Source organism: Pleurodeles waltl, chromosome 11, assembly GCF_031143425.1.
Source record: "Pleurodeles waltl isolate 20211129_DDA chromosome 11, aPleWal1.hap1.20221129, whole genome shotgun sequence".
Classification (NCBI taxonomy): domain Eukaryota; kingdom Metazoa; phylum Chordata; class Amphibia; order Caudata; family Salamandridae; genus Pleurodeles; species Pleurodeles waltl.
In genome coordinates this window covers 228,902,209-228,925,273 of record NC_090450.1, presented here as the reverse complement: position 1 = coordinate 228,925,273, position 23,065 = coordinate 228,902,209, and the positions used below count along the sequence as shown (strand labels likewise).

Genomic DNA, 23,065 nt, shown 5'->3' with positions numbered 1-23,065 from the left:
TTTCAGAGCTTGAATTTTAGGCCTAATGCACGGATACGAAGTGAACCACATTCAAAATACATGATGCATAGCACAGGCATACTGTGTTAACATGCTGCAAAGCCTGTAATGCATATTTAACATTTTCAACACAAGAGTAATGCACATAAGTATGTTAATAATGGTAAGAGAGTTTGAGTGCTCGCAGATTAACTGTACTGTAGTTCATATCTAATTTTGAGAAAGTGTTGCTAAAGAGCCTTCATTGCTGTTCTGCCCCAACAGACTTTCATAGAATGAACTTGTTGCGTGCAAAAACTTTCTTCTTGCCCAACATTTTGAGGTGCACTGTTGACACTGTAAGATGGGTCAGACAAAGGTACTACTTTGCTAAACGGAGAAACAATTAATCTATTAAGACATGCAGGAATATGAGGACTCTGTAGGTTTATTAGTGAAGGAACCTGAGTTCTCTCCTGGCGTTTTGAGGACAATTGTGGTGCTGAAAGGTATGCCAACGAAGGGACACTTGTATGTTAAAACCATAATCAAAGACAGTTTGTGTGTCAAAACAGTCCTTAACTCCGAAACAAGTTCAAAAGCCTGTTTTGAAATTGTACGTTTTTGTGTATACTGTCATATTATGAAAGCCTCACAGCAGTTGAGGCACACAGAAAATGAGTCCCCAAATTATTGATGCCAGTTCAGCACTGTTTAAAAATAGCTATCTTTTCTGACCCTCCTAGGTCACTTTGTTCTGCATTCAGGCCCCCTACTCTCAAGGAAGGTCCTTTTTAAGGTTTTGGGCCTTTTATGGTATTTTTTGCTAACAGTCTGATTTTTTTAGCAAAACTGTAACTGAGGAGTACATCATGGCAATCTCAATATATGCACTGTCCTGTGCTTTGAGGATTAACATATCAGTCTGAGACCGTGTCTTTGTGTGTTGGAATTACTGTTGCCACCCAGACAGATGCTGCGTATTGTAGATACTATATCTAGTTTTTTTAGTCACATAAATACCCTTGTGGATACAATAGTCCTGAAAGGAGGTTAATAACACAACATGAAACTCAGAGCTGTTAAACTTTTAACACTGTCAGTGCTGACCAATGCCTTGATATATGCAGTAAATTGCAGCTTTTCCTGTACCTTTGAAATCAATGGAACTGTTTAATATCTTTAATACATCATTCCTCTGTAGAAGATTCTTTGTGGAAGATTCCTGTGCACAAGCAGACATCCGAGGCAATCCAATGGTTAGAAATACATAGGTTCCCCGCATTTGTGGCTGTAGATGCATATGCTCTGCAAACTCTAGCAATCTAGTGTTTGAACCAGACTTTTGCAACTTGAATTTCTTTAAAAAAGAAAGACGTACTGTGACTACTCCTTTGGTCTGGAATGCATCAGCACAACAGATCCACCTCCACTATTGGGCTCGGACGATTCTGAACCCTGCTCCGAAGTCAAAGTGTTAAAAGCAGCGGATTACTTTCTGTTTTGTTTCTTTTGTGTTCTGCAGCTCTCTTCTACCCCATAGATAAAACCAATAGCTTTCCATTGAAGAAATTAGTTTTTCAGAATCAACTTCTCTGAAGCCCTGCCTCACCCAGGAGCTCACAGACGTTCGGCATGTGATGCCTGCCTCTCCTTCCGCTGGAAGAAGATTCTGCGACACAGGAGGGAGAGAAGGTGAGCGCACTTCAAGATGCAGCACAGAGAGTTCTCTTCGAAGACCAACATTTTGGTGCCAAAGAGATAGTCTGTTTCAAGGAGAAAAAACCCAGCCCTTCTCACATCCCCATAGGCCAGGAGCAGGAGAAACTCTAGGTCTGCTTTTCTGAGACCTCCGACGTTGAGAAAGAGCTTGAATTCCATGAGCCAGCACTACAGCAGGCACCAGCTTCAAGACTGAAGACCAAGGTTACACCACACGCAGGGGCTTTACTTCAAGGTAAGCCTTGTGCTCCCCAAGCAACCAGCATCTGAGGCAGAGCACTGCTGCAAATGGAGTCAGGGATCAGGCCCAGAGTTGAGGTGTAATTAACCTAAACTTTCAAGGTGTACAGTTCCACACATTGGCTCGACGTCCAGCAGAGCCAAAGGCATGGACCCTCACCCTGCTCCATCACCAGCTCACCACCCAGGCACTGAAAAGCCTCAGCCGGTGGGGAAACCACAGTGTCCTTAGGTGCTAAAGCCTCAACCTCACTCAACACTGAGAGCCAGTGATACCTTGGCCCTATGCCTGTCAGCAAGACCCCTTGAAGTTGATATCCAAAAGCCAACACCTCACGGCCCCTGAAGTTGATACTAAGGACCCTTTCGACGCCAAAGACAGACACCTTAAAATGGTAGCTCTTTGAGAGACTGTCCTATATTCTTGATTAAAAGCAGAAAAAATGTAATGGACCCATTCCAAAGAAGAGGTGTTTTGCCTTTGAAGAAGAATTCCATCCTCCTCTTTCTGCGCCATCAAGCCCTTGGAGGTTGGTATATGGCTACTAGCCCTAAATTATTTCCACCACTTTCTTCCAAGCTTTCTCCGTCTCCACCTCCTTTGCCTCCACACTCCCCATCACCAGACACACAGGACAGACTCTGATGTAGGCAGTCCCTGCCACTCGCAGGACCCATGTGAAGTGACCTTCAGGCCTCAAGAGGAAGATGATCCTTTGGAGGATTCTTAAGTTGGCCCGCAGGGTGACCTGAATTTCGAGCCATTCCCTGTAAAAATGTCCCTACCAGATGATACTACTTCTTATCATGCAGTAATAAACTACAGGCTGCTCAGCTTCACCAGGTGAAGCTGCATACAGTAGAGAACGAGGATGACTTCCTACTGGAAAAAGTGTCTAAAACGAAGTGGTCCGTCAGTCACTTCCCATGCTGAAGGGCAGGTTAAATTTCATTACTGGTACCTTTGAAGGATCGAATTAGGGCCAGAGTGGTCACCCCCAGGAACAAAAAAAAATAAATACAAGCCTGCCCCTGATGATCTGACTTATATTCGAAGAAACATAATCCTCAACTCAGTAGTAGTTCACGATGCTGGTAACGGGGCCTTTCCACAAGCCACAGGAAATTCTCTTCCCCCTGATAGTCAAAGCAAAGGAGTGGATTTTGAGGAATCACTCATTGGAGAATTGCTAACTCGTAGGACCTCCTCTTTAGGTATGATCGGTAGCACTGAGAGGCCATGAAGGAGCTCGTAAAGCATCTTCTTGAAAGAGGGGACAGGAGCTCGTTACAGTGGACAAAGCTATTAACAACGCTGATATACAGTGTTCCCTTTGTTCCCTTGATGCAGCAAATGCAGCAATAGTGGAATCAATACCAGCATCCTCCTTCACAGGTGTGCCTGGCTTAGGGTGTTTGAGTTTAGGCCAGAGGTGCAATACCACCCTGTAAATGTACTTTTTGATAACAAGCATCTTTTCAGACCTCCGGTACATGAGCAGTAATCAAAAAGTATGCAGACATAGCAGAGTCTATGGGTTCCCTGCATTCCCCCAACTCTAAAGTCCACTTTTCCCAAGCAGCACACCAGGGAAGGTAAGAGCCAAGGGGCTCAGACAGAGACCACCTTACCAGCAGTATCAACCCCCTGTTCAGGACCCCCAGCAATGTAAGCCTTTCATAAGAGGGACTTGCAGAGGACATGGCTTGGGAGAGGTTGAGGTGGCCTTGCATAAGGCTCCTCTGCTACAAAACATTGACTCCCATTCCCACTCCTCATACTACATGGGTTGGGGAAGGATAACAAACTTCCTGTCACATTGTGAAAGCAGTACATTGGTTCGAGGATTCGTTCAATTTTGCAGAAAGGGCCCTGCCTCAGATTTCACACCCCCCCCACACAACATCCTGCTGTGCCGCCCTGTGCTAGACCACTCATCTCCAGGAGGAAGAGGTGCAGGTGTTCCTAGCAAGGGATGCCATACAACCTGTTCTTCCGCACCACCGTAAGGCGGGGTTCTTATCCCCAAAATTGTTGGCGCACTGTGGCAGATCCTTGACCTCCGACCACCGAACAAGTTCATAGCCTCTGAACAATTTCATGTGGTCATGTTACAAAATGTCACCTCTTGCTACACTGGGTGCCTTCATGGCAGCGATGGATAAAAAAAACATGTAGCTTCTCATCCCAGTACACCTAGTGCATCCCTAGTAGCCGTGCTTTGTGGTAAGAGGAAAACACTACCAGTTCAAGGTTTTGCCTGTCAGGGTTACCACAGCCCCAAAGTTATTTACGAAGCGCCTGGTGGTCGTAGAGGCTCATCTGTGCTGATACGCCACTCTTGTTTCCCTACTTAGACAACTGGCTGATAAAGAGCAGCAGCAAACAGCGACGCATAGTACACACTCTGCTAGCAGTGTCTCTACTAGCTTTACCATCAATTCCAAAAAGTTGCATCTTCAGTCCCAACAAGTTCAGCCCTTCCTAGGATCAGTCTCAGTGCAGGCAAAGCATATGACAACCAACAAGGGATGAAGGCATTCCAGCAGCTGCTGCCTTTTTTTTCAAATACACTGTTCGGTCACTGTCTGCACAAGACAGCACTCATCTATTTTCTTGGTCACTGTGATTGAGGCTTTCAGGAAGGTTTAAAGAGGGTAATTCCTCCAAAGATACAACCTGCCCCTTTTACGGAACTTCAATGCCATATTTGCACAACTTATCAGTTTTCCTTTCAAGCCTCTCCACTTTTGTGCCTTACAGTTCTTGTCTTGGAGTCACCTCACTCAGACGTATTATGAGCTCCAAGTTTTTACAATACAGGAACCACACATTCAGGTACATATTTATACAGGGCAATTCTTTGTAGTAACCATACATCTCTGCCTAAGGTTGTCTTGGTTCATATCAAACAAACTATTGAGTTATCTTCTTTATTCTGGTAGCCAGATTCTGTAGCTGAAAAGGCGCTTCACACACTCAAAGTTAAGAGCCATCATGTATTATTTTAACAGAACTAAACCAATCAGAAAGTCCAATCAACTTGTTTTAGTCTTGTTCGATGGCATCTGTCGCTGTAGATACACATGGTATGCATGAGCTCGCCATCTGGTGTTGGGTCGGAGTGTTACAAGTTGTTTTTCTTCGAAGAAGTGTTTTCGAGTCACGGGACCGAGTGACTCCACCTTCTGTGCTCATTGCGCATGGGCGTCGACTCCATCTTCGATTGTTTTCTTTCCGCCATCGGGTTCGGACGTGTTCCTGTCGCTCCGAGTTTCGGAACGGAAAGATAGCTGAAGACGGAAGATTTTCGACGGTATCGTTGCGATCCGGTTAGAGATAGACACATACGACGACGCGTTCAACATCGAAGCGCCTCGGTGCCCTTCGGGGTAGATTTCGGCACCCCGTCGGGGCCTAGTCGGCCCGACCGCGTGGAGGACAACGCCGATGGATCGGACCCCGTTTCGATTCTGCCCCGAATGCCACAACAAATATCCTTATACGGACCTACACTCGGTCTGTAATCTGTGCCTGTCACCCGAGCACAGCGAAGAATCCTGTGAGGCCTGTCGGGCGTTCCGGTCCCGAAAAACTCTGCGCGACCGTCGAGCGAGAAGACTCCAGATGGCGTCCACGCCAAAAGAGCGTCCACAGTTCGAGACAGAAGAGGAACAGGAGGAATCCTTTTCCATCCAGGACTCAGACTCCGACGAGCTACACTCTACAAGAACTGTGAGTAAGACGTCGAGATCAAACCTTAAAAAAGGAAAGAAGGCCCAGGGGACGCCACTGCCAACCGGCCATGGCTCCACCCAAATTCTCGGTGACCAACAATCGGCACCGAAAAAGGCCCATTCAGTGTCGAGATCGTCCGACTTCGGTCGAGACACCGGCACGCAGCCTCCTCGGGACCGAGAGAGTGCTAAACAGAAGCATCGACACCGAGAGTTCGGTGTCGACACGGATCGACGCCGAGACAGTGGCGCCGAAGACCATAGAGGCCAAGAATTTTCGGCACAGAAAAAGAGGAAGGTTACCTCGGAGCCGAAAAAACAATCGACTGGGTTTTCGGAGCCGAAAAAAGCGACATCAGACCCTGTTTCTGGCTCCTACACTGAAGAGCATTCTATGTCTTCTCAAATGAAGAAACATAGATTTGAACAAGAACTGCAATCCACTGACGTGGATCACACGCAAAAGCGTATCTTTATTCAGCAGGGGACTGGGAAGATCAGTACCCTTCCACCTGTCAAACGAAAGAGAACGCTTCAGTTTACTCCTCAGCAACAAACAGCACAAAAGGTAACACCTCCTCCCTCGCCTCCACCTGTAACTCCGGCTTCGCCAACTTACACCCCGTCACATTCGCCAGCTCACACCGCCATGAGCCACGATGACCAAGATCAGGATGCGTGGGACTTGTATGACGCACCAGTGTCTGATAACAGCCCAGACACATACCCAACTAGGCCATCACCACCGGAAGACAGCACAGCCTACTCACAAGTGGTGGCTAGAGCAGCATTATTCCATAATGTGGAACTACACTCGGAACAAGTAGAGGATGATTTTTTATTTAACACCCTCTCCTCAACCCACAGCTCCTACCAAAGCCTGCCGATGCTCCCAGGCATGCTACGCCATGCAAAGGACATTTTCAAGGAGCCAGTTAAAAGTAGGGCAGTGACGCCTAGGGTGGACAAAAAGTATAAGGCGCCTCCTACGGACCCTGTATTCATCACCTCTCAGCTGCCACCAGACTCTGTGGTGGTAGGGGCTGCCAGAAAACGGGCAAACTCACACACTTCTGGGGATGCACCTCCCCCAGATAAAGAAAGTAGGAAGTTCGATGCAGCCGGGAAGAGGGTTGCTGTCCAAGCAGCAAACCAGTGGCGCATCGCAAATTCACAAGCGCTGCTAGCGCGATACGACAGAGCCCACTGGGATGAGATGCAGCATCTCATTGAACATCTCCCAAAAGATCTGCAAAAAAGAGCAAAACAGGTTGTTGAGGAGGGTCAAAACATTTCCAACAATCAAATACGCTCCTCCATGGATGCAGCAGACACGGCCGCAAGAACCATTAATACGTCGGTTACCATCCGTAGGCACGCATGGCTCAGAACGTCTGGATTCAAGCCAGAAATTCAGCAGGCAGTGCTTAACATGCCAGTAAACGAGAAACTTCTGTTCGGTCCGGAGGTCGACACAGCCATAGAAAAGCTCAAGAAGGACACTGACACTGCCAAGGCCATGGGCGCACTCTACTCCCCGCAGAGCAGAGGATCTTATAACACCTTCCGCAAAACACCTTTTAGAGGAGGGTTTCGGGGTCAGGCCACACAAGCTAGCACCTCACAGTCCGCACCGCCCACCTACCAGGGACAGTACAGGGGAGGTTTTCGGGGCCAGTATAGAGGGGGGCAATTTCCTAGAAATAGAGGAAGATTTCAAAGCCCCAAAACCACTACCAACAAGCAGTGACTCACACGTCACTCACCCCTCCCACACAACACCAGTGGGGGGGAGGATACATCAATATTACGAAGCATGGGACAAAATAACTACAGACACATGGGTCCTAGCAATTATCCAACATGGTTATTGCATAGAATTCATGCAATTCCCTCCAGACATACCACCAAAATCACAAAATTTATCAAAATACCATTCACAGCTTCTAGAGATAGAAGTTCAAGCACTACTGCAAAAAAATGCAATAGAATTAGTACCAAGCACACAAATAAACACAGGAGTTTATTCACTGTACTTCTTGATACCTAAAAAGGACGAAACACTGAGACCAATTCTAGACCTCAGGGTAGTAAACACATTCATCAAATCAGACCACTTTCACATGGTCACACTACAAGAAGTGTTACCATTGCTCAGAAAACACGACTACATGACAACCCTAGACCTCAAGGACGCATATTTCCATATACCAATACATCAATCACACAGGAAATATCTAAGGTTTGTATTCAAAGGAATACATTACCAATTCAAAGTATTGCCTTTTGGTTTAACAACCGCTCCAAGAGTATTCACAAAATGCCTAGCAGTAGTCGCTGCACACATCAGAAGGCAGCAAATACATGTGTTCCCGTATCTAGACGACTGGCTAATCAAAACCAGTTCGCTCACACAATGCTCAAACCACACAAATCAAGTCATACAAACCCTCTACAATCTAGGGTTCACCGTCAACTTTGCAAAATCAAACATTCTGCCAAGCAAAGTACAGCAATATCTAGGAGCCATAATAGACACGACAAAAGGAGTAGCAACGCCAACTCCACAAAGGATCCACAATTTCAACAGGGTCATTCAACACATGTCTCCAAACCAAACAATACAAGCAAGAACAATACTACAGCTCCTAGGCATGATGTCCTCATGCATAGCCATTGTCCCAAACGCAAGACTGCACATGAGGCCCTTACAACAGTGCCTAGCCTCACAGTGGTCTCAAGCACAGGGTCACCTTCTAGATCTGGTGTTGCTAGACCGCCAAACTTACCTATCGCTTCTATGGTGGAACAGTATAAATTTAAACAGAGGGCGGCCTTTCCAAGACCCAGTGCCACAGTACGTAATAACAACAGATGCTTCCATGACAGGGTGGGGAGCACATCTCAATCAACACAACATAAGAGGACAATGGAACATACATCAAACAAAACTGCATATAAATCATCTAGAATTATTAGCAGTTTTTCAAGCACTAAAAGCTTTCCAACCAATCATAACCCACAAATACATCCTTGTCAAAACAGACAACATGACAACGATGTATTATCTAAACAAACAAGGAGGAACACATTCAACGCAGTTAAGCTTGTTAGCTCAAAAAATATGGAAGTGGGCAATCCACCATCAAATTGGTCTAATAGCACAGTTTATTCCGGGGATCCAGAATCAGCTGGCAGACAATCTCTCTCGAGATCACCAGCAAGTCCACGAATGGGAAATCCACCCACAAATTCTGAACACCTACTTCACACTCTGGGGAACACCACAAATAGACTTATTTGCAACAAAAGAGAACGCAAAATGCCAAAACTTCGCGTCCAGATACCCACACAAGCAATCCCAAGGCAATGCCCTATGGATGAACTGGTCAGGAATATTTGCTTACGCTTTTCCTCCTCTCCCTCTCCTTCCTTACCTAGTAAACAAATTGAGTCAAAACAAACTCAAACTCATTTTAATAGCACCAACGTGGGCAAGACAACCCTGGTACACAACACTGCTAGATCTGTCTGTAGTACCACACATCAAACTGCCCAACAAACCAGATCTGTTAACGCAACACAACCAACAGATCAGACACCCGGACCCAGCATCGCTGAATCTAGCAATCTGGCTCCTGAAATCCTAGAATTCGGACACTTACAACTTAGCCAAGAGTGTATGGAAGTCATAAAGCAGGCCAGAAGGCCATCCACTAGACACTGCTACGCAAGTAAGTGGAAAAGATTTGTTTGGTACTGCCATCATAATCAGATACAACCACTAGAGGCAACTCCAAAACATATAGTAAATTACTTGCTCCATTTACAAAAAGCAAAGCTAGCCTTCTCTTCTATTAAAATACACCTTGCAGCAATATCTGCATACCTGCAAACTACATATTCAACTTCCTTGTATAGGATACCAGTTATCAAAGCATTCATAGAAGGGCTTAAAAGAATTATACCACCAAGAACACCACCTGTTCCTTCATGGAACCTAAACGTGGTTCTAACAAGACTCATGGGCCCACCTTTCGAACCCATGCACTCTTGCGGAATACAATTCCTCACCTGGAAAGTTGCCTTTCTCATCGCCATTACATCTCTAAGAAGAGTAAGTGAAATTCAAGCGTTCACAACACAAGAACCTTTTATACAAATACATAAAAATAAGGTCGTCCTACGACCTAATCCAAAATTTTTACCAAAAGTTATTTCTCCATTCCATCTAAATCAAACGGTAGAACTACCAGTATTCTTCCCACAGCCAGATTCTGTGGCTGAAAGAGCACTACATACATTAGATGTCAAAAGAGCATTAATGTACTACATTGACAGAACGAAGAACATCAGAAAAACTAAACAGCTATTTATTGCATTCCAAAAACCTCATGCAGGTAACCCAATATCAAAACAAGGTATAGCCAGATGGATAGTTAAATGCATCCAAATCTGCTACCTTAAAGCAAAAAGACAACTGCCCATTACTCCCAGGGCACATTCAACAAGGAAAAAAGGTGCTTCAATGGCCTTTTTAGGAAACATCCCAATGCAAGAAATTTGTAAGGCAGCCACTTGGTCTACGCCTCACACATTCACCAAACACTACTGTATAGATGTGCTATCCGCACAACAAGCTACAGTAGGTCAAGCTGTATTAAGAACTCTATTTCAGACAACTTCTACTCCTACAGGCTAAACCACCGCTTATGGGGAACTAACTGCTTACTAGTCTATGCATACCATGTGTATCTACAGCGACAGATGCCATCGAACTGAAAATGTCACTTACCCAGTGTACATCTGTTCGTGGCATCAGTCGCTGAGATTCACATGGACCCACCCACCTCCCCGGAAGCCTGTAGCAGTTCAGAAGTTACCTTCAATTTTGTACATTTGTATATATATTACTTAATCCTTTAATAGGTACATACTTACATTTTTCATTGCGCGGGCACTATTACTATAGTACAACTCCTACCTCACCCTCTGCGGGGAAAACAATCGAAGATGGAGTCGACGCCCATGCGCAATGAGCACAGAAGGTGGAGTCACTCGGTCCCGTGACTCGAAAACACTTCTTCGAAGAAAAACAACTTGTAACACTCCGACCCAACACCAGATGGCGAGCTCATGCATACCATGTGAATCTCAGCGACTGATGCCACGAACAGATGTACACTGGGTAAGTGACATTTTCATTACAGACCCTACTTGGGGTGTGCTATTTCCAAGGCTGGCATTGCTTGGTGGATATCACTCTACTATGTGCCAAAAACACGTTCTACAAATAAAAAGCGAGCAACATTAGCCTTTTTAAGTAATTTATCTCACCTGAATACCTGCAAGGCTGCTACCTGATAAACGCCACACACTTAGACCTAACATTTCTGTGCAGACACTTCAGCAACCTCCAGTTGGCCAAGCAGTAATAAGGGCACTTCTTCAGACATCTGCATCTTCTGCTAGCCACCGCTTTGGAGATAGATTGCCTTACAATCTATTCAAGACATCTGTCTCTACAGCAACACATGCTAAAAAACCTAAAATGTTACCCTGTAACCATATGTTCGATGGCATCTGTCGCTGTAGATTCGCATGTTCTGCAATAGCTCGCCATCTGGTGTTGGGCCGGAGTGTTACAAGTTGTTTTTCTTCGAAGAAGTCTTTCGAGTCACGGGACCGAGTGACTCCTCCTTTTGTCTCCATTGCGCATGGGCGTCGACTCCATCCTCGATTGTTTTTTTTTCCGCCATCGGGTTCGGACGTGTTCCTGTCGCTCCGAGTTTCGGAACAGAAAAAATAGTTAATTTCGGAAGATTTTCGTCGGTATTGTTGCGTTCGGGATCGGCATACTTACATTCAACACCGCATCGAAGATCGAAGAGCTCCGGTGCCCTTCGGGGTAATTTTTCGATCCTCCGTCGGGGCCTGGTCGGCCCGACCGCGTGCTGAAGAACGCCGATGGAACGGACCCCGTTCCGTTTCTGCCCCAAATGCCACAATAAATACCCCTACACAGACCAACACTTGGTCTGCAACCTGTGCCTGTCACCTGAGCACAGCGAAGACACCTGCGAGGCCTGTCGTGCGTTCCGGTCCCGAAAAACACTCCGAGACCGTCGAGCCAGAAGACTTCAAATGGCGTCCGCACCGACAGCCCGACGGGAGTTCGAGGAACAGGAAGAGGAAGGTACCTTCTCGATCCAAGACTCAGACTCCGAAGGATTCGACGATACACAAACCGTGAGTAAGACGTCGAAAACCACACAAAGAAACATTTACAAGGCCCAGGGGACGCCACTGCCACCAGGCCATGGCTCAACCCATAAAATCGGTGACCGACCGTCGGCACCGAAAAAGGCCCAAACAGTGCCGAGATCGTCCGACTCCGGTCGAGACACCGGCACGCAGCCTTCTCGGGACCGAGAAAGTGCTGGAGACAAGCCTCGACACCGAGATGCCGGTGTGGACACGGCTCGACGCCGAGACAGCGGCACCGAAACAGATCGACGCGGAGAGGTTTCGGCCCCGAAAAGGAAAAAAGTCACCTCGGAGCCGAAAAAACACGCAGACACAGTTTCGACGCCGAAACAAACTGCAAGCGACCCAGCTTCAGGCTCTTATACAGAAGAGCACTCGCTAACCTCCCAAATGCAGAAGCATAGGTTTGAGGAAGAGCTACAAGCAACTGATGCGGACCATACGCAAAAGCGTATCTTCATTCAGCAGGGGACAGGAAAAATAAGCACCCTTCCCCCCATTAGGAGAAAGAGAAGGTTGGAGTTCCAGACGGAACAAGCACCACAACCAAAAGTGGTGAAAAGAGTTACACCACCACCCTCTCCTCCGCCCGTGATTAACGTTTCACCAGCACAAACGCCATCACACTCCCCAGCTCACACCACCATGAGCCAGGGTGACCAAGACCAGGACGCATGGGACCTATACGACGCCCCAGTGTCAGATAACAGCCCAGAGGCATACCCTACAAAACCATCTCCACCAGAAGACAGCACCGCGTACTCTCAGGTGGTGGCTAGAGCAGCACAATTTCACAACGTAAGCCTCCACTCAGAACAGGTCGAGGATGATTTCCTGTTCAACACACTCTCCTCCACCCACAGCTCCTACCAAAGCCTGCCTATGCTCCCTGGTATGCTCCGGCACGCAAAAGACATATTTAAGGACCCGGTCAAAAGTAGGGCAATCACACCAAGGGTGGAAAAAAAGTATAAGCCGCCTCCTACAGACCCGGCTTTCATCACAACACAGCTGCCACCAGACTCTGTTGTTGTAGGAGCAGCTAGGAAAAGGGCCAACTCTCACACATCTGGAGATGCACCACCCCCAGATAAAGAAAGCCGCAAGTTTGATGCAGCTGGTAAAAGAGTCGCAGCACAAGCTGCAAACCAGTGGCGCATCGCGAACTCCCAGGCACTACTTGCGCGCTATGACAGAGCCCACTGGGACGAGATGCAACATCTCATTGAACATCTGCCCAAAGACTTCCAAAATAGGGCAAAACAAGTGGTTGAGGAGGGACAGGCCATCTCCAACAACCAGATCCGCTCCTCCATGGACGCTGCAAAGCAACACATGCTAAAAAACCTAAAATGTTACCCTGTAACCATATTTTTGTAACATGTAGTGCTGTAAATACACATACGCCCCCTCCCCCCTTCAAAAGCTCGTGATCATCAAATGTTTCCTATCTCTTCACTGTTGCACTTTCTTTTGCACAACACACACTGTCTTCAATACTGCACTCCACTTACATTAGTCGCTCACTGAGCAGAAAATAATTTGAGGTGGAGCAGTTGTGCTGATGCATTCTGGATCAAGGGAGGAGTCGCAGCAAGTATTCTGACTCTAACATCGTAAAATTAAAATAAGTTGCAAAAAGTTCAGGCCCAACACTAGATGGCAGGAGTATGCAGAGCATATGAATCTACAGTAATACTCGCTACAAACAGATAGTTCAGTGTAAGTAACATTTTCCTTCTCTGTCGTTATCTGTGTTTTTATTCATATATCATGAATATGGCTTCCTGCATCCTGGATTGTAGAACTATTTTTAACAGTGCAAAATAATATTTTCTATTAAATATAACCGTCTACTTAATATATTTCTCAGTATGTCTGTATAAAAAAAAAAAGTGAAAATAGATTTTTAAACGCATAGGAAGATAGTTGTTGCCTAACTTGTTTTCATTTTTGTCCCTTTGCAAACGAGAAAAATCAAAGCAAACTAGTTGTATAAGCAAACCAACTCATAGCTTCACTGCCCCCAAAATGCAGTATAGATGCAGTTTCCACCAAGTGCGTTTTCTTTCAGTGTCCTTGGAGTAGGATTCCTCAACACAGGGCACTGCTTGCTTTTTATTTTCTTAATTATTTTTGTAACAGTTTCTCTGGCACCTGATGAAGTGTTATGCCTTTGTTTTTGTGCCAAGATTTTTTTTCTGTCATTTGTCAATCTGTCATCTGTTATTTCATTTGTTATATTTCTTCATCATTTCTCAGCTCGCAGGGTGCTGTTTTCTTACAGGAAGATGGCTATTTAGGAAAAAGCTAATATATATTTATATTTATTTATTTATTCTTCAGCCTGCTTTCTTGATATTGTTTTTTCCCCACAATAAAAATGACTGTATATAAGTTCTAAGAAAACCTCTTCAGACTGAATAGTTTCCATGCTAATTATGAACATCTGTGCAACCTGATGGTCGTAGAGGGACAGGGCACGAAAATGCCAAGTGGCAGTTATAGGGCTACACAGCCATAGGAGGGTTGTGTTTGCTAAAAACCCAGTTCAGTGGTCGCAACAAAGGACCTTTTGGAGGTAGACAAACCACATTCTCATGGCCAATTTTTGCAAGTCCTACAGAACATCTGCAAGGCAACATGTTGGCGCATAATACATTTAGGAATAAATACATTAAAAGAGAATCAAGGGAGGGGCTTTTAGAAGATTCTTCATTCGGATTTGGTGGTTATGTATTTTTGGACGTATATTTGTACTCTGCCAGGCTCAGCAAATATGAATCATCTAGTCGCAGATATTTCTAGTAGCACATACTGCCAATTGGACATCTATGCTGTTTAATTCTTTCTAGGCATGGTATCAAAGTGCACCTCTGAACATAGTGTTTTGGGCCATTATTTATTTTGCACATCCACTGTGCAAACTACATGCACAGTGAGTTCCGATTCAGGCTGTGCAGTGGTCCAGTTGTACCTCATTGCACTACCCGAGGCTGTCCTTTGAAATACTTTCAGAGTTCCCTCTCATCCACCCTACATTACATCTGCTGTGTTGATGTGATGCATCCCTTACAACATTAAACGTCTGCTTGCAACCACCACAACTACCAGAACCAGATATATCTGCTAAAGGTTTTAGTTGACAGGGAAGGCAGATCAGCCTGACAAATGTAGAAAGAGGGGGATTATTTTGAGATAAAGGATGAGGTTATTATAGGATGGGATCTAATTTAGAAACTCTTATAAAGAGTACCTTGTTTTGAAGATGTTTATGCTGTTGTGAAAGTATTTTGAACATTCTCCTTTCTTCTTGCCAGTATGCCTGCTACGCTATCGGCAAGGATGTTCAGGCCATGAAAGCAGTTGTGGGGGAAGAAGCACTGACCTCAGATGATCTTCTTTACCTCGAGTTTCTGCAAAAGTTTGAAAAGAACTTTATTGCTCAAGGTACGTTATAGCTTTACCGGATATTTAATGTGGCACTATTGAATACCAATAACCTCTCACCAAGAATTGCTTCCAATAACAGACAAAGGTTACTCTACTACACCAGCAACAAGGAGGAAGTTCAACGTATTTGGTACTGGATTCTACAGCAAGGAATCACACTAACAGAGCATATGCCTAGGATGCAAAACTCCTTGGCAGATGCCCTAAGCAGGAACAAAGTAGATTGTCACAAATGGGAATTGAATGAAAGAAAAAAAGTTAGTGTTTCAAAGATGGGGCACGCCTCCTCTTCACCTCTTCTCAATGCTGTAAATGCCTGTTTCCACCACCAGGTGATGTAATGCGGAGACAAAAGGAAGCACTTTTGATTCTGTGGTGCCAAATATTTGCTTATTCTTTTTTCACAGATTCCATTTGTCCCAAGAGTCCTTTGCAAACTGAATAGAGAAGCATGAAAGCTCCTACTAGTTGCTTCAGCATGTGCCCAGAGAACAAGAATCATTGGCACTGCTTGATGGTAAAATGTTTAAAACAACAACAAAAAAAGTAAATGGAAAAATTCGAAATTCTGGAGCAAAAGCAAAAATATATCTTAACTTATCTCAAAATGGGACATTTTCAATCATTGTAAAGTGCATTTTTTTACTTTAACACAGGAAAACAGAATTTAAAAAAAATAACCTGTTGCACATTACACAGCATAAACATTTTAAATGAGAAAACTAGTTGCAGGTAATTAAAAGAACATAACAGTTGTTTGAGGAAGTGCCAGAATGTAAAGAAAATATGCCGTTTAATTTTCATAGCACTAGGAAGTGGCCCATATTTTTCAGCTATTTGGTGCTTCCCACATCTTTGCAGTCTGTCATTGTAAGGAAATGCCTCCTTGGCATGGTTACCCCCTTACTTTTTGCCTTTGCTGATGCTAAGTTATGACTTGAAAGTGTGCTGAAGCCTGCTAACCAGGCCCCAGCACCAGTGTTCTTTCCCTAAACTGTACCTTTGTCTCCACAATTGGCACAACCCTGGCACCCAGGTAAGTCCCTTGTAACTGGTACCCCTGGCTCTACAAGTCTTTCCTGGGGATGCTTTCCTCTTGTATTCCCCTTATTCCAAACTGCTGTCTCCAAATGAGATCACTTCAGGAGGAGTTGGACAGACAATGGCTAAAAACATTTTCGACAATATTGTTCAGATTACGTCCACAATGACGCAAGCCATGAAATGGTTGTTTGACATCCAACATCTCCGAGGAGCTCTCCTTCCTAACACAGATTCTGGAATATGTCATGACCACAGACACGTCCCTTGACAGTTGGGGCACTCATCTCCAAGACCTGACGGTGAGAAGAAAATGGACCTCCCAGGAAACAGCATTCCATATCAACTTATTGGAATGAAAGGCCTTTGCTCTGGCGCTCACATCCTTCCCAACCCCATAAGTGTGCACTACCTCAACAAGCAAGGTGGAATATGTTCACCAGCGCTATCTCTTCAGATGCAAGAGATCTGGAACTGAGCCCTTCGACACAACAAACTCTCAGGGCAGAACATGTACCAGGAGTGTCCAACACCCTTGCAGACTCGCTAAGCAGGACCACCACGACCTGCCACGAGTGCGATCTCAACCAGTGAACCCTCAATCATCTTTGTCATCGCTGGGGCAAGCCGAGCTTAGACCTCTTCTCGACAAGAGAGAACAGCAAATCTCAGTACTTCGCAAGTTGGCAACTGCCCCTAAGGATCGTGGGGGAATGCATTTTTGATCAGATGGTCAGGAATTTTTGCTTGTGCTTTCCCCCCTGATTCCATTGATCCCAAGAGTTCTACGGAAGATAGAGTGAGCCTTGATTAGTGCTGTCATAGCTCCAGAGTGGCCACGCCTCTCAGAGCAGCCTCACATTCCGTTAGGACCAATACTGACCCTGTTAACAATTAACCAAGCCCAGGTCCATCATCCCAAACCGACATCTCTTCAGTTGTAGGCCTGGCTTCTGAGTTCCATGAATTTGCTAACCTAGGTGTTCCTTCTGATTCTCAAGGGGTACTCTCTAATGCTAGAGTGCAGACCACAAACAAGACATATAAACCTATGGATTCTGAGGTATCCCTTTCTCATCTTCACCAGAACAGATACTTCGTATTGTCTTCATCTAGCAAAATCACTTCTTTCTCACTCATCCATCAAAGTACATCTGGCAGCCATTTCCAGATTTTGTCATACTAGTAACTTACCATTGTTATGGTCCTCAAGAATAATAAAACAATTCCTTAAGGGACTATTCAGATTGTTTCCTCCAGTGAAACTCCCTCCTCCTCCTCCTTATTGTACTATCGCAACTGATGAAACACCCATTTGAGCCACTTCACAAGGTGGAGTTGTTAATACATTTGCTGGAAGACAGCGGTCCAACTAGCGCTTACTTCAGCAAATCGGATCAGGGACATCCAGGCGTTTTCAATCAAACAACCTTCACTCCAATTCAAGGCTCACAGTGTCACCCTCGGGACTAATCCTAAATTGATTTCTAAGGTCCAATAAGACTTTCACTTAAATGAACAAGTTATATTGAGAACTTTTCCTCCAAATGCTCACACTCCAGCGGAAGAGTCATTTCATACATTAGATATCAAACAATAATTCTACATACACAGGACTGACAACTGCCACAAAGCAGACCAGTTGTTTTTGGTCTAGGGGGACCTCAGAAAGGGATTTCTGTTTCTAAACAGACTATATCAGGGTGGATTGCTTCCGCCATACAATTTTTTGTCATCGACAAGCATGAAAACCATTGACGAACGAAGTCAAAGTCCACTCCACCAGAGCTGTCTGCACCTCCACTAGTCTTTTCGCAGGTGTGCCCATTCAACATATATGTAGACCAGCAGCTTGGTCTAGCTGTGACATTTTTAGTACTGCCTTGTTGTCACAGAAACAATAGACGCAGCAGTAGGACAAGCAGTTCACTATTCTTCCTACCTTCCACTATTTTGTTTGCATGGTATTTTTTATACTATGATGTTTACTGCTAACTATTCGGATTCAAGCATGGGAATCAATGAAGATCCAATACTGGAGAAGAAAATAAGTTACTTACCTGAAAGTGTAGTTCTCCACAATTGTAAACTTTCATAGCTTCACATGTAACTCCCCCCCCCCCCCCCCATAGAGGCTCCTCCTTATATCTTCTCGTTATTTATCTCACTTGTCCTAGAAAATCTGAGAGACTGGAGTCTTTGTGGTGAAGGTTCTAAAGGGTGATGTTGCCTGATTGGACTTTGGGTCAGTTCTAATAACACTGATAAGCAATTAAAGTGAATATCTTTTGCATATTTTTGAATTATTGCTCTCTATGTACTGTGGCACTCCCACTTTGATGACATGAAATGATTCAAGCATGTAAATCTATGAAAGATGCCAATAGTGGAGAACTACAGTTACAGGTAAGTAACTTCTATGCTGTTTATCACACATCACAAGTTACAGAACCCATTTACACATAGCGGGTAAATGACTGACATTAGTGGTCTTGTGCTTTCCCTCTCTGCTGCTGACTTGGTGGAGGTTATGTGATGGGCACTTGATCAAGATATATGGGGTAATGAAAGAAAGATAGTACAGAGTTATGAAAGAACTTGTTTTCTTTCTCACTTCTGCAGGTCGAGGCTTTTCCCTTGGTATTACTCTCTATTTACCTGTCAGAGAAGCCATAATAAAGATGTTGTGTTAGCCTAAACTGCCACACAGCCTACAAAGCATACAGAGATGAGCTTAACCCACACATGCCACAACATCCCGTCAGATCTGCAGTCATTGCCCTCCCTAGGAAGGGGGTTGCTGTGGAAGGGCAACCACTGCGCAGTGCCTTTTGACAATGTGTGTGTGGGGAGGTGCAGGGAGAACCCCCCTTCATGCAGCAATAGGTAGAGTGCGCCTGCACACCACCTCTCTGTCAAAGATGATTGTGGCTGAGGAGGATGAGTAGCAGCAGTAGTTTCAGTGGCTATCACTAGATGGCTGGAACGAATAAACACCTGGCTCCCCCTGCGCCTCCATACTAGTTGTCAGCATGCAGGCAGAACAAAGCTATTGACAATCTAAAACAACAGCTCACTATACATCATGACACTTTAAAATATCAGTTCCATTCAATGATACTGTCCTCCATCTCTCAGAGCTATGCCTTCCCTGCTGTTAGTTGTCAGCATGCACCGAATTAGTATGGTATGAGGACCTGCAACTGAGTTTACCTATGGAAGGGGAAGCACTCAAAGCTCCTGGAAGGTGGCAAATAGTACTTCTCTTCTGCCGGTGTGAGAGCAGACAACTTTGCCTGTCACAGAAGAGCTTGAACATAAAAAGCATAAACATCAGTAATGTTGATTGGCGTGCCGAAATCGAAGTGCAATCCTGGTAGGCTGATCCAAAATATTAAAAAGGGCTTAGCTTTTGTTTGAAAGTAGAGTAATATAGAATGGTATTTGTGTTCCTCTCTAAGAAATCATTTTACTTCCAAATTCAAAAGGTAGGAGTAAGTTATTCAAAACCTTACCATGAATCAGTTTGACTGCACCTCTTTTACCATGGAAGAGGGACTTTCCTGTTCTTTAATTATGGAACCTGAGTTGAGTAGAATTTGAGTTCCTTCTCCGAGGCATTTTTAGGTATGCCCTACATTGAGTACTGTTGGTGGAAGAAAGCTTATATGCAACTTTACTGATGTTACCTCTTTCAAAGCAGTCAATGCGCCTAGAGGGAGGAAAGGTGCAGGCTTTGAATCCAGTATTTGCAAATGTTATGCTGAAAGTGCAGGACCCCATAGAGCCATGTTAATCACCTTAGTGATAATGCTGCATTTGTATTTATTTTATTTTAATGTGTTTATTTAACATTCATTTTAACCCCTATTAGGTGCATATGATAATCGTACAGTCTTTGAGACGCTGGACATTGGCTGGCAGCTGCTGCGAATATTCCCCAAAGAGATGCTGAAGAGGATTCCACAGTCCACGGTGGCAGAGTTCTATCCACGCGATTCCACCGCGAAACACTAGCCAGCCTGTCACTGCTTGACTCACCCTCCCATGTTCTGTGTCCTCTCCCAGGTGTTTGACTGTCTTTTGATTGTGTTTGTTGTTTTTGTGTCTGTATTGTCAGAAAAAAAGATGGGAAGCGAGGCTTGCGTGCTTTTCTGCCAGATGTAATGTGTGAATGGAGAAGAGTTTTAAAATAACTTCACAGGTACTTGAGGTATTGGTCCCAGAGGCAGTTCTAATAATGATTTTGATTGGTGATGCCTTTTTGTGAGCTTTTCTTTTTATTTAATACACTAATGCTAAGTGATGACTCTCACTCTACAGGATTTTTAGTAAGTTCTTTTACAGCTGTTTCTTAAAATATTCCCCATACATCTGTGAGTCTAAAATATTATCTTTGGCCAGGTAGAAGCGAAGGAATCTCGATCGACTGCATTTCATAACCTACTTCTATGACCTATGCTTTTTGTTTTTGTGACTACCTTTTGCAGTTGTAGAGGGCAGATACTACAGATGCTTAATAAGACGCTGCCTTCAACTCCTACCATCTAGTAGTTTACAGGTTGGCTGTCCAGCTTTTTTTTAAAATAGAAGAAAATATTTCTGCTTCCACATCTAGTTCTTCGTAAGAGATCTTGTGCTCCAGCAGTAGGATTATAAACAAAATAATTGCCTACTGTCGAAGCTTGTAAGGGGTTGTTTGATCCTTCTAGCACTGTACAAGAGACACCCGTAACCATCCTGCATTTTGTAGTTTGTTACAGGTAAACTATTGTTTCTGTGTTGGCCAACATGGTACAGTACACCTGTAAACATCAATTATAAACCATTTACCTCTTAAAGTCTATGGTAGAAGACAGCCTTTCTTCCTCCTCTGCATACCTGCAGCTTAAGTCTGATCCTACTAAATCAGAATTATTGAGGTATTCCATTGTTCTCTTGCCTGTACGTCTCGCTTATGCCTATTTTGCTGTTGAAGTTATGCTTTGGAACAAGAGCACAATTTCAGTACTGTATGTTTATGGCACTGTTTGTGATTTTGAGCTGATATGAACACCTTTGAATGCACATGCCATCCAAGAAGAATTTTCCAGGCTTTAACAGAGAGGGGATATCCATTCACAGAGACATGCCTCACACTAATGGACAAACACTTAAACTGATGGGAAATACATGCTTCTGATTGTAGCTCTCTTAGATGTATTTATTTGTTTATTAATTTGAAGGGATTCTGTTGTTCAAATAGATATGGTATTTCAGTTGGTGCGTGACATATAATATGGGGCAAGTGAGATCCTCCGGAGATTGGATTCTTCCCACACATTGTAGACAAAGATCTCTTCATATCTAACAAGAGATAAAAGTTCTAGCTTGTGAACTTAATCTAGCAAAGTACAGGAGGCGTGACAACTTCCCCATCATACTCTGCTAGAATAATCAACCTTTTATTTTGCACAACCTAACATAAACAACCCCGTTTTGCTTTTTGTCGTTTGATGAGAGGACCTTAAAGTCTGTGTATTCTCCATCTCGCAAAACAATCTGATTTGAAAGGTACTAGTTCCCTGTCCCTCTGGTAAGGGTTGGTCAAGCTAGTTTGTGTGCATAATTCATAGTATTTATTTACATGCATTGACTGATAATAAAGTACAAGATTTGTTTTATGTAGAGCAGATTAGAGCAAATTTAGCATATACATTGAACCCGAATTAGGCAGTCATAGATCCTGGCTCAGGAAGCCCCACTCTGCTTTCAGAAATGTAAAGTCTAAAGGTATTATTGAGTCATAGCCCTGAGCTAATGGCTATTTCCTGAGTGCTTTATTCCCCTATGCAAGTGAACAGTTTTGTTGTCTGTGTGTAATTTGGTTATACAAGCTTTTGTGGCTCTGGCTCTTGAATCCATTCCAAAATGAAGTTCTATATGAAAGGTTTCAAATATTTAATTTTCAATAGGGCATTCGCATGATAAATGTGTTACATGAAATGTCAGTTGAATATTGAAAATAAATGTGTTGATGCCCATAACCTACTCATATTTTGATTTTGAGATTTGTTTTCACATTATTCAAAGGTTTGCTTTTCACAGCAAATTGGTTACCCTGAGACTGAGTGTATGTCACCCTTCAATCAACAGCTTAGAAAAGAAATCATTAACTTAGATTTTTCTAAATTTTTAACCTTCCATATGTTGTGCATGCTCTCAAACGACCTTTTTGAGTGATGGGATAACTTAAAGAGGACCATAATACCAAAAACATTAATTATTTTTGAAAATAGAAATTGTGTACTAGCTTCTGGTATGGCTGGAGGCGCTAGCTTACAATTCTCTTAAACGTAGTGCTATACTGAGGAAGCAAGCACAAAGCCAAAAAGTATGTCAGGAGCCGCACTTATTGTGAGGCACAAAGAGATGACACGCAAGTCAGTACCCCCTGAGGGTACCCTTCGAGGGGGTTAGAGGGGGTTGGGGGATGATCTCACAGACCATTCCCCACCACCCCCACATCCCTTGCAGGCAGATGCAGTCACACAGTGCACCCGCCTTGTATGGGTATGTCTGTCTCCCTTGAAAGAGACAGACTGGCCGATTCAATCAATCATCTTGCCTTTCACTAATGTGCTTC

The 23,065-nt window shown here is 44.2% G+C and overlaps 1 protein-coding gene across 1 annotated transcript in view; it reads left to right on the top strand.

Moving 5' to 3' along the window:
* ATP6V1B2 (ATPase H+ transporting V1 subunit B2) overlaps positions 1-22,470 on the top strand; it is a 129,897-nt gene extending 107,427 nt beyond the window's left edge. Inside the window, exons 13-14 of the mRNA XM_069213455.1 lie at positions 15,267-15,396; positions 20,315-22,470. Of these exons, the coding sequence (XP_069069556.1) occupies positions 15,267-15,396; positions 20,315-20,457 (273 nt within the window). The 3' untranslated portion in view covers positions 20,458-22,470. The remainder of the gene's footprint in view (positions 1-15,266; positions 15,397-20,314) is intronic.
* The last annotated feature ends 595 nt before the right edge of the window (positions 22,471-23,065 follow it).